General features: G+C 41.1%; 1 protein-coding gene across 1 annotated transcript; it reads right to left on the bottom strand.

The window, feature by feature from the left end:
• Positions 1 to 2,950: 2,950 nt before the first annotated feature.
• On the bottom strand, positions 2,951 to 3,730 carry LOC138896110 (uncharacterized). Its single transcript, XM_070180890.1, has one exon. The coding sequence runs from the start codon at positions 3,728 to 3,730 to the stop codon at positions 2,951 to 2,953; it is 780 nt and encodes a 259-aa protein (XP_070036991.1).
• Between the last annotated feature and the right edge of the window lie 9,156 nt (positions 3,731 to 12,886).

Genomic DNA, 12,886 nt, shown 5'->3' with positions numbered 1-12,886 from the left:
TAAACAAAAACGATATCAATGGGAGAAAATAGGGGTTGATTGGATTGGTACAAGATACTTGTCTGGGATTTAACTCTAGTTAATTCACTTCTAAGGTTCAAGTGAGTCTCTCGAATTCACTCTATTATTAGTTCGAATGTTCAGTAGAAACTTCTCTCTCGATTAAGTCTCAACCTCACAATATTAACTAAGTTAAGCTCGGTGAAGATATGCAAGAATTCGTAGTAGATTGCTTTGTAAGAGAACCTCTTTCGATTATTCTCCTAACCAGGTCTAAATAATACTTCAACTAGCCTCTTTTGATTACTAAGAAGAATCAATGAATTCAACCAATAAGATAATGCAAAAACATCACAAGTTACACCTCTTTCGATTATATAAACATGTGAATATATATGCAACAATTAAAACACCCAAAATGATTCAATACATAAAAACTAGAGTTAGTATCCATAAACAATTCTCAAAATACCAAATCCATCAATCCCTAAAGAAGAATTACTCCATAGATGTGGAGCAATTCATCACAAATAAAGTTAAGTTAAAGGAAAACATAAAACGATCCAAACTCGTGTCTTGAGTGAGGATTGAAGGATGAAATCCTTGTGCTCTTGCTTCTCCCACTTCTCCTTAGCCTCATTAGGTCCTAGATGTGTCAAAAGTCCGAAAACTACTGTTTTTCTATGTATATATACCAAGTAGGGTCGGGCCCAAATGAGCACACCTTCTCCTACGCGAAATAGGACTCTTTCGAGAGTTGGACGTACGCGACCGCGCACCTGGGAGGGTGCTCATGCATATGGCCACGCACTTTGCGTAGTATTCTACTTTCCATGCACGCCCAGTGCGTGCTCATGCACCTGGGTGACGTCCGGCTCGATTCTTCGTTTCTCTCTATGAATGCACCAGTGTCTGTTGATCCTCGAACTCGATCCCAACTTAATCCTTGGGCTTTTACTCAGACTTCAAAGCTCCAAAATAGCGTGAATTCATCCCATAACATTTACATATCTCGGAATCACTCCTACAAGGCATAAAACACACAAATAATGCAAAGCACTAGCGATTAACGCTCATACTCAATTAAAGTGCAGTAAATTAGAGTGCGATAAGCAACTAAAACACGCCATTATAGCCTACCATCAACACCACACACTTAAACCATTGCTCGTCCTCGAGCAATAAAACTACATTTTATACAGACATGACCTCATTACACAACTCTCCTAACTCATCACACCAAGAATATTTAAAATTGATTAAGCACAATAGTGTAACATCCTAGCCTCAAGATTTGACTCAAAAGCACCATGCATTATTTATAACCCACTCACTTACTATAACCTAGAGGTCAAGCATTACCTTTCCTTCATGAATCAAGTGCCCTCACAACAAAAGAGAGTAGCTCCACATACAATAAACATTAAGAACAATTAGGAACTCAATTTAGAAAGAATTCGCTCACTCTCAGAAAAAACATTCATATGCCACAAAAGATGAACCATAGGCTTGCTCGTAGTGTACTACTCTATTAATTGAGCTCTTTCAGTAAAGGATCAAGTAGGACTTTAATTGGTTGTAATGTAAGCTGCGGGACGGGTAGGATACATTTAGATATAAGAGTGACTACACATCCCTAAGCACTTTAATACATACATCTCATTGTTAAAAAACCCACACTTATGTCAAACCAATACTCTACATTTACATCAATATATATATATATTAACTCCTTACTTCTTTAAGCACAATTACATCAAGAGTTGCCACTAACAAAGAATATTTTCACAATCATACACTTATTGTTATTTTTTCTTTCTTTTTCAATACAGGTGGCTCTTTCTTTTTCAATACATTGCACCTTTCTCCTTATTTCATTAGTTCCACTCAAAAGCCAAACCAACCACCCCACACTTCAACTTTTTACAAAGTTCATAACAATTTCAAGTGCTCGTGAGAGGTATAGGGTTCAAATAGATGGTCAATTCAAGCAAATGGGTAAGGCTTGTAATGTAGTTGCCGAAGAAACAGGATTACAGGCTTAAAGGGGTTAACTAAGATACATAACAATTAGGTGAGTAAAAACATATAACTGGCTCAACAACGAAATGCCTATATCACTTCCAAGACTGAACAAAACTAATATTTCGCTTTGCACACACATGAGGCAAGTTCTAGACATCAAATGCAATGCACATAATAACACAAAAACCTCTCACACATATGTCACATAACTCACTCAAGATTGGATTATCAAGACACTCTAGTCAAAGTAGTTAAGCAAAGTTAAGATCATACAATTTAAGGTTCTCATACAAGAGTCAAAAACTGAGCCTAAGTGTCTCAACTAAAGCACTCACTATTCTCAAGGCATGATAGAGTCAAGAAATATTGCTTTTATTTCAAACATAGCACATGTTTTCCTGTTCCTAACCAAAACTAAAAACTAACTATACCCGGTTCAATCAAAACCCTTGAAAAAGAACCACGACACAAAGAAAAACCAAGGGGGAATTAATACACTACCTAACAAGAGAAAATCTTTTTGTCCTTTCCTTTCGACTTTAATCCCTCAAGAAACATGTCGAATGATATCCATCGTCGAGAAAACTCAAAAATTTTAAACTTTTTCTATCAAAATACTACAACTAACCAAATTAATATACATACAAGATACAAACAAATATATCCCCCACCTCACACTTTAAGTTGTGGCATGTCCCCATGACACACAATTAAAAAGCATAAGGTAGAGGAAACTTCCTTGAATCTCTAGTCGGGGTCTGAGTCAAAGTCGGGCTCCATTCTTCGTGCCCGAACTAGTACACACATCCATGTGGACAACTTCTTCTCAGCCTTCTTAGGGTACACCCCACACCTGTCTTTCTCAATCACTGAGACCTTCTCTTTCGAGATCTTCACTCTACACTTGCAGCTGGATTCTCCTTTCTCACCCCATCTCCACATTCATCTCGAAAGTCACCGTATCCTCACCCACTCTAAGCATGAGCTTTCTATCATGTACGACAAATATCGCTCTCCGCATCGCTAAGAATGGTCTTCCTAAGATAGGGGGCTCCTTGTTCTCCTCCATCTTCACCATAATGAAATCTACTGGAAATACAAACTTATCTACCCGAACTAAGACATCTTCAACTATCCCCTCAGGTATCAAAGTTGTTTGGTTGTCCAACTGCAAAGATATTGGTGCAGACCTTATCTCTCCAAGATCATTCTCCAGCTTCCTGTAAATAGATAAAGACATTAAATTAATTGAGGCACCAAAATCACATAAAAATTTATCAAAATTAAGAGTGTCTAACGAGCGAGGTATAGTAAAACTCCCTGGATCTCCACACTTTTGTGGGAGTTTGTTTTGCAAGATTGCACTGTAATGCTCTGAGAGCTTGACCACTGAGGTCTCTTCTATCTTCCTCTTATTTGTAAGGATATCCTTAAAGAACTTGGCATAAGCTGGCATTTGTGAGAGTACTTCTGTGAATGATAAGTTTACATTAACCTGCCTCAGTATCCCTAAATATTTCTCAAATTGCTTGTCCAGCTTTTCTCTATATAACTTTTGGGGAAAGGGTAGAGCAGGCATATGCTCGCTCTCATTAGATTCCTCCCTTCTTGAAGTTTCCTCCTTTTTCTCAGCTCCTTTCTTGCCTTTCTTCTTCTTATCAACTTTATTTTTCAGCAGCTCCTCAACTTCTTTTTTCAGGTACATTCTCTTGTTGGACAGGGGCGGGATCTTTGAACACTTGCTCGCTTCTCAAGGTCACAACATTCACCGTTTCTTTTGGATTTCTCTCAGTATTAGCTGGGAGAGTTCCTGGAATTCTCTCAGACAATATAGTTGCAATTTGACCCACTTGTTTCTCCAAGTTTCACAAACCAGTGCCAAGTTCTTTGATAGCTGAACCATGGGCATCTAATCTCTCATATGTCTTAACAATGAAGGACTTCATTAGATCTTCTAGCCCAGGCTGAGTGGAATGTTAAGGTTGGAACTGCAGCCTCGGCTGATTCACAAAACCAGGAGCTCCTTGTCCTTGAGATCTGGGATTGTTTTGTTTCCATGCGTTTGCCGTACCCCAGGTGAACTCCATGAAAAACTGGGATGCTTCTAACCCATTGCATTGAAGTTATAATTCCCAACAACATTAACTTTCTCAATTGAGGCTTGACACTCATGAGTAGGGTGTCCTCTTCCACATATATCACATGCTGCATGGGGCTCACTGTGTATCGAGGCTAATGTCAGCTTCCTTATTTCCTTGTCCATGGCATCAATATGTACCTACACAGATGTGTTAGCATCAACTTGGTGAACACCAGTTGATCATCGTCTTTCAGCAATCTCAGAGGGCCACTGATTTGCATCTTCAGATAACTTATTTAGAATTGTAACTATCTCCTCTAGAGTCTTCTTCATCAACGGGCCTCCAGCTACATTGCTCAATGTTCTGCGTGAGACTGGTGTCAATCAATCCCAAAAATCCTGGAGTTGCATCCAGAGTTCAATTCCGTTATGTTGACACTTTCGCACTATCTCCTTAAACCTCTCCCAAGCTTCAAACACAGTTTCAGTCTCGTTCTGGCAAAAGTTATGGATTTTTCTTCTAAACTTGACTGTCTTAGCTGATGAGAAATATTTGTCAAAAAATGTTCTGGTCATCTCATCCCATGTTCTAATCGATCCATAAGATAAGCTTCGAAGCCAGTGCTTTGCATCGTCTTTGAGTGTGAAGGAGAATGCCCTTAAGTAAACTGCATCTTGTGACACATCATTGTATTGAAAGGTATTCATAATCTCCTCGAAGTCCATCAGATGATTATTTGGATCTTCGTTCATCTTTCCTATGAAGACACAACTATTTTGCAGAGTTTGAAGCAACCCCTGCTTCAACTCAAAATTATTAGCTGCAACTGGAGGTGGTCTCACACTTGATAAGCCTTGGTTGTAGACCAGTCTAGCATAATCGCCCAGTGGTGTCCCAGCACCGGGAGCTATATTTCCGAATTGGTTTGCACCCAAAGGTAGATTCTGAGCAATTCACCGAGCCCTCTCCTCTTCATAGACAAGTTGTACATTTCGAAGAGCTGTCTCCTCAGCATCCCGTGCAGATTTTTCTCTTTGCTGAGCTGCCTCTCTTGCAGCCAAATCAACATTATCCTCATCTCCCGCCATAACTTCCTTGGTTGAGGATTGCCCAACCTTCTCTGTATTCTCTGGGAGATTTCTTTCCTTCCTCAAATGTCGCAGTTGTTTCTCGATTTCTAGTTCGTGTGGGAGCACTTCCTTCCAGAGGATCGAGTCATGCACCAATCTAACCTGTAGCCTACGAACAGTCAAGTAACATCAAGCGTAAAAAGAGAAAAAAAAAATTCCTGAATTAGCACTGCAAACTATTTCCAAGACTATTAATTGCCAATCTCCAGCAATGACGGCAAAATTAACGAGCGCAAAACGCACACTTAAATATGCTCGCTAGTCGAATATAGTATAGAAAAATATTGTATCCACAGGGATTGTATTTAAACAGTATTTTCGAAGCTTCTAGTTTAATTGTTATCCAAGATGATCGACAATTTAGATTTGTGTGATTAAAACTAAAATTAACTAAAAGTCTAAACTATTGGCTAATGATAATCGCAAAAAGAGTAAGAAAAACGATATCAATGGGAGAAAATAGGGGTTGATTAGATTGGTGCAAGATACTTGTCTGGGATTTAACTCTAGTTAATTTACTTCTAAGGTTCAAGTGGATCTCTCGAATTCACTCTATTATTAGTTCGAATGTTCAGTAGAAACTCTTCTCTCGATTAAGTCTCAACCTCACAATATTAACTAAGTTAAGCTCAGTGAAGATATGCAAGAATTCGTAGTGGATTGGTTTGTAAGAGAACCTCTTTCGATTATACTCCTAACTAGGTCTAAACAATAATTCAACTAGCCTCTTTCGATTACTAAGAAGAACCAATGAATTCAACCAACAAGATAATGCAAAAATATCATAAGTTACGCCTCTTTCGATTACATAAACATGTGAATATATATGCAACAATTAAAACACCCAAAACGATTCAATACGTAAAAACTAGAGTTGATATCCACAAATAATTCTCAAAACACCAAATCCATCAATCCCTAAAGAAGAATTACTCCATAGATGTGGAGTAATTCATCACAAATAAAGTTAAGTTAAAGGAAAACATACAACGATCCAAACTCGTGTCTTGAGTGAGGATTGAAGGATGAAATCCTTGTGCTCTTGCTTCTCCCACTTCTCCTTAGCCTACTTAGGTCCTAGATGTGTCAAAAGTCCCAAAAATACTATTTTTCTATGTATATATACCAAGTAGGGTCGGTCACAAACGAACACACCTTCTCCTACGCGAAATAAGACTCTTTCCGGAGGGTGCTCGCGTATATGGCCGCGCACTTTGCGTAGTAATCTGCCTCCCATGCGCGCCCAGTGCGCGCTCGCACACCTGGGTGACATCATGCTCGATTCTTCATTTCTCTGTTTGAATGCACCAGTGTCTGTTGATCCCCGAACTCGATCCCAACTTAATTCTTGGGCTTTTACTTAAACTTCAAAGCTCCAAAATATCGTGAATTCATCCCATAACATCTACATAGCTTGGAATCACTCCTACAAGGAATAACACAAATAATTAATGCAAAGCACTAGCGATTAATGCTCAAACTCAACTAAAGTGGAGTAAATTAGAGTGCGATAAGCAACTAAAACACGCCATTATAGCCTACCATCACCCCTCTCGTTTTTCGCTTCTGCGGAGCACCCTTCGCATCTGCGGGCTCGCAAATGCGGAATAGCCTCATATCTGCGGCCACCCCAGCTCAGTCCAATTGTCACTTCTATGGCCCCAACGCCGCACCTGCGGGCTCGCACCTGCGGCCCTCAACACACAGGTGCGATTGCACCAGCATTCCCCAACTTCAACTTTCGATCTGATTCCAATCTGAAACTCACCCGAGGGCCTCGGGACCCCATCCAATCATACCAACCATTCCTAAAACTTGGTGCAAACTTGCTCGGGGCCTCAAATCACACCAAACAACATCCAAACTACGAATCGACGATAATAATCCTTCTTTAAACATTCAAACTTCCAAACTTCGACGAACGCGTCCGAACCATACCAAAATATTCCGGAATGAAGCAAAACTTTGCGTACAAGTCATGAATCATAATACGAACCCATTCCAAGGCTCGGAATCCCAAACGGACATCAATAACACCAAATCCCACTTCAAACCAAACTTAGGAAATTCTTAAACTTTTAAAATACCAACCTTCCATAATAAGTGCCGAAATGCTCCCCGGGTGATTCGATACTCAACCCGAACATACGCCCGAGTCTAAAATCATCATACGAACCTATTGAAACCTTCAAATCCCGATTCCGAGGTCGTTTACTCAAAATTCAAATCTTAGCCAATTCTTCTAACTTAAGGCTTCCGAAATTAGAATTTTCTTTTTCCAAATCAACTCTAAACTTCACGAAATTCAATTCCGGCCATACGTACAAGTCTTAATACCTGAAGTGAAGCTACTCAAGGCCTCAAACCACTGAATGACGCGCTAGAGCTCAAAATGACCGGTCGGGTCGTTACATTCTCCCACACTTAAACATACGTTCGTCCTCGAACGTGCTAGGGACTGCTCCGGAATTGTCCAAAATCACTATTTAACACCTCGTACACCTATGCTGAAATCACACCATGCACCACATAAGTCGGTTGCCCATAATAATATCCTCCGACCACAATAGCTGAAATTTCACGAATTCGATACCCGCAATACATCTCATGACGCATATACATCCTGTTCCAACTCTCGCAATACTGTCATGAAGAAAGAGACGTGTAGAAACTCATAACCACCTGCCAAATCAATAATTCATGGAGTATCTCCCCCTGACAAGAACCATTACCTTATTCTTAACCGAATAACGGTATTGTCTCTTTAATGTACCTTTATAAATCTGATTGCACTAATTTCAGGTCCAATAATCTCGTCTCACCCAGTACAAGCTGCTCAGGCTATGAGCCATCTCAAACACTGCCAAAAAAATCTTATATGACGCCCACAACGCGCCAACAAGCTACAACTCGAATGTGATACATAAGGAAGAACGAACTCTGGAGAAGGACAACCTAGCCCGTGTAACGAATAAAACGGCCGAATAGATGCTGTGAACCTACCTAAAGGATGAAAGCAAGGCACACAAAATAAGTGTAAGGAACTATGCTCAACATCTCGTTGTTACGGCGTGCAACCCGATTCGACATGACACTATTGCGGCGTACAACCCGATCTACATAACATGTCTGTGGCGGCGTGCCACCCAATCGAGACAATATATCCATGGCGGGGTGCCACATGATCTGCACATAATCATCAAGAAGAAAAACACACACATCAAGCCGTAACGCTTATACTTACAAAATGCCCGAATATCGATCACAAGCACGCCAAGTGCATAATACAAATCCTAGGGAGACGGATAGCACCATACGCTATGAAACCCAAGCACAACTAAGGTGCAATGATGACTTTCATCTCGATAGCCACCTGCTCATAGAACACCACAAGTTACACGGGACCTCAACACGTGTGTGAAAAATCAAGCCGTCTCACAACCTACATGGCACAATAGAGATTTACTTGGAATAGCTGACGATGGGAATAACATCCAATGTCCGACGAGTCCTCCGTAAGCAATGTTATGCCGAACGAACACATCCGACCTAACGTAGAGCACACACTCACACTGGACCCACTAACGGACCTCACACCGACTCTGGTCATACCCTACTAGGCCAATAACCTTCCAAAGATCCACAATGGCTATATTCATGACGTATAAGAACAATCATCAATTCCTAAACAAACTCACACGGTCCACAGCCCAAGGAATAGGACGCCTTTCAGGCATAAACTCTCGCATTTGCGATATTACCATGACATCCATACTTGGTATTAATCTTTCACAATGAAATGACTAACATGCCACACTTATACCATCTTCTCGTGGGGCACGCTCCCATGGCCTTCCGCACCAGGTAGCAAAATCTGAACCTCTATACCACCAGCTGTACTAATTCTGTAAGGCAAACCACAATCCGCAAATCAATACACAATGCCTCTTCCACAGAACACCATTCTAAGGCGACACTAAGATAACACCAGCTTACTCTAAACATCTGAATTCACCCCTGCTCATCCGAGCTCGTGACATTCTTGTCGACACCGAACCGCAACCTTGATCCTCAACTTTTAAATTCCCATGCCACTCACTACACCTATCATGCCGCTATGCGATAATACACGCATTCACCATAACCCTTGAACTACTAGTGGAATAACTACTTCATTGGCTAGAAACCTTTCACTTAGCTCATTTCAGAAGAACCAATGCAACACGCAACTGAATTCCCAAATCGCAGAAAATACAATCTCAAGTCGTGACCTAAACCGCCATGAATCTTCCGGAATCCATTTACACAACAAGGTCATTTGAATCAAATACCTCCTAAATCAATCAAGTTATGGTGGCAGTCAAGCCCGCACGCACAACTACTAACCACATATATGACTTCACACACTGAAGGAACTGATCATTGCCGCAATCATGCTGATTCAACCATTACTAACCGACCCAACTTCTTTCAATTTACTCTGGACTTGCCTCAGAAATAATAATAACTCCATTCAAACATACGAACCCAATATGGACTCATCCTGAGTGACCCGCATATGAGACCACACCGTCTCAATACTCTTGAACCATCTCATACTTTCCTTATGCGCATAATAGCATCTCCGACTGGTACACCCATTCTGCAAGACCTTTCGCGAATCCGAAGCTATTCTTTCTTTCCTCTAATACTGTACCGCATGCCCGATGATAACAAAGAACATTCCAAGTCCCGTTCGTAATCCACTGCGAAAACTCGATCCTTAACCACACAACGGACAAAAATCCCTAGACACTGCACTTAGATTCTTGAACCCATTAGGACCGTTGTTGAAATTCACCCACTCTGACTTGATCTCGAACATAACCAAACTCCAACGCTCTGCTAGCGCATGAACACCCTCTTAAAGACGCAACCGGCTGAATTCTTTTCCTTGTACATCACATCCACAAAGCATAAACTCTGAGTCTTCCCAAAACCTGCACGTGAATCGATAAGGCAGAATATAACACACATTTAACAATTTCTCTACTCAAATTACCCCTGATGTTTTCTTTTCTTAGTCACAAATAATCCACAAATACACCGATAACTAGAAGCTGCAGAAGCCAACAACCACGCGATCCAATCATAGACGGTGGGGCTCCCCACTTAGCTTTAAGCTACCATCATGTAATGTAGAGCCCACAACGATTCCTCCTTCTCATTTACCATGATCCCGTACAGTTAACCTGCCAAATTTCTCGGAGTCTTTTGTTAAGCTTTTCATGAACATTCTGAATCCTCAGTCACAATCACATATTCGACCTCTTACCAGGTAGCAAGTAGTATTCTTCGCAGAAACTTTGTCAACATCACGCAACCGCTAACCTGCCCACATGAGATAACCCACATGTGGAATTCCATGCTGACATCCTCTAACGGTGCTGCACTGGTTACAACTACCACGAAATCAGTAAACTCTCCCGAGCCCATGCTCACCCTACCAACTATACAAGTCCGTTCATTCCCCATTGACATCAACTAAAATGCGACAACACATTCCAAACTCGAAGCGTCGTTTGGCAGACCAATCCACCTTCCATCACGATTCCCAAAATCGCTCTAAACTCTCTCAAAGCGCGTGGCTATCCTACCACAAAATCTATACGCTACTCTGCCACTCCCACTTCGGTCAACCATCTCTTTTAAGCAATTTCTCAACCTTTGTTTTTCATATTTAACCTGCTAGTACTTCAACCACCGCGGAATACTTCCTGCCATGTTATCCCTCATACTTTGCTGCCCAACTGTTGCCTCAAATCAAATCCCTATCTGTAGCACCGAAACTAATGAATTGCTACCCACTCTAAACCTCCTGGAATATTATCTTTCTCGAGCCCTCAACATTAGAATCACCAATTAATTCGGAACCACTACACACCGCTATCTCTAACAACCGCGTCTTAGGCACCATTTCACAACACCCTGCCCCGAAGGCAAAAATCAAAGAAGGTTATAACACCGACGGACCTTAATGCATTCCAACAAGGACGATGATGCCACATCACAATTGAGAATTCCACCACGCTCGAAAATATCAAGTCTCGTTACTTCATCAACCAAACCTAGACATATATAGTCCGACTGCCTTTCCTCCGCTGGAATTAAATGCTGAACCCCTTAATCATGCTCCGAGAAATCCTCTCTTCAAGTCATTCTTTGCCTCAACACATAAACGAGCACCCTAACATTACACCAACATTGTGCGATAACAACACATGAACATCATAGCAATCCGTGCGTAGCCTCAAAACCATAGGAAGTGCAGATACTGAATTGAAATGATAGAACACCCTTCCGCAAGATGACGATAATAGTCTGCCCGAACACGTAGGAAAAAATATCCTGCACCACGTCTGCAGTGCTACCATAACTATTCGACGCCCAATTGATAACAAGCATTTCACGTCACATAAGATTTAGTAGGAAGGAAATAAAGGCACAAGCCTCACTGGAATCACACCGCACAATGAGGAAATCAAGAAGGGAAGTGCTACTAACAGCCTTGTAGCCTCTCGAAGATAAGTACAAATGTCTCTGTACCGATCCACAAGACTCTACTAGACTTGCTCATGACTTGAGAGACCTAAGTGAACCTAACGCTCTGATACCAAGCTGTCACGGCCCAAAACCCACGATAGGTCGTGATGGCGCCTAACGCCGTCGTCAGGCAAGCCAACAGTGATTGATCAATTTAATTATTCATTTTATTACTTTGAAAATCATGATTTTTATTAATTACTTAGTGTGAAATAGAATTTACAGGGTAAATGATAATATTTACACGAACTACAATAATGAACAACCCGTAGGAACTCCTAGAACCCAGTGTCACAAGTGTATGAGAATCAACTAGAAAATATAATAAAATACAACATCAGTTTGGAATACAAATTAGACAGGAGAATATAAATAGCTCTGATGGAGACTCTGTAGGCTACGGATCGTAACATGAAATGCAACTCACAGGAAAGTCCTCGCAATAGTCGCGCCTCTGCACCCCAAAGACCACCAGACATACATGTACCTGCACAAAAAGTGCAGCAAGTGTAGCATGAGTACGTAAAACAACGCGTAATCTAGACTAACCCCAGAGAAGTAGTGACGAGGGGTCGACATCAACACTTACTAGTGGTCCAATAAGACAGATACAATAGAAGTAAACATGTGTGAGTCAGAGTAAATAAGCGAAATAACAAGTATAATACGTGGTACAATCCTCCTCTCAGCAATAACTCAAACTCTCAGCTAGTAGTTACCTCCTCAATCATAGTATATATATAATGGACCTTACCAGATAGGTCGTCACAGTTTAATCAGGAAAAGCTCACAGATATGTTGGCTTCTTGCCAATTATTGCACATGATTTCATAAGAGTATTTTATAGAAATGCCGAGGCGTACGGCCCGATCCATCATAACATTGCCGAACCATAGATACATCTATTATATTTCCGAGGCGAACAGCCTGCTCCCATGAGAGTATGGTACATAATCCTGCTGAGACGTACGACCCAATCCATCATAATGTGCGCACTGCCGAGGGTCGAACGACACGAACCATAGATGTTTCTATCCTGCCGAGACAAATGACCCGATCCCATTAGAA

Source organism: Nicotiana tomentosiformis, chromosome 7, assembly GCF_000390325.3.
Source record: "Nicotiana tomentosiformis chromosome 7, ASM39032v3, whole genome shotgun sequence".
Taxonomy (NCBI): Eukaryota; Viridiplantae; Streptophyta; class Magnoliopsida; order Solanales; family Solanaceae; genus Nicotiana; species Nicotiana tomentosiformis.
The sequence above is the reverse complement of the archived record's forward strand: the minus strand, read 5'-3'. Positions and strand labels throughout refer to the sequence as shown.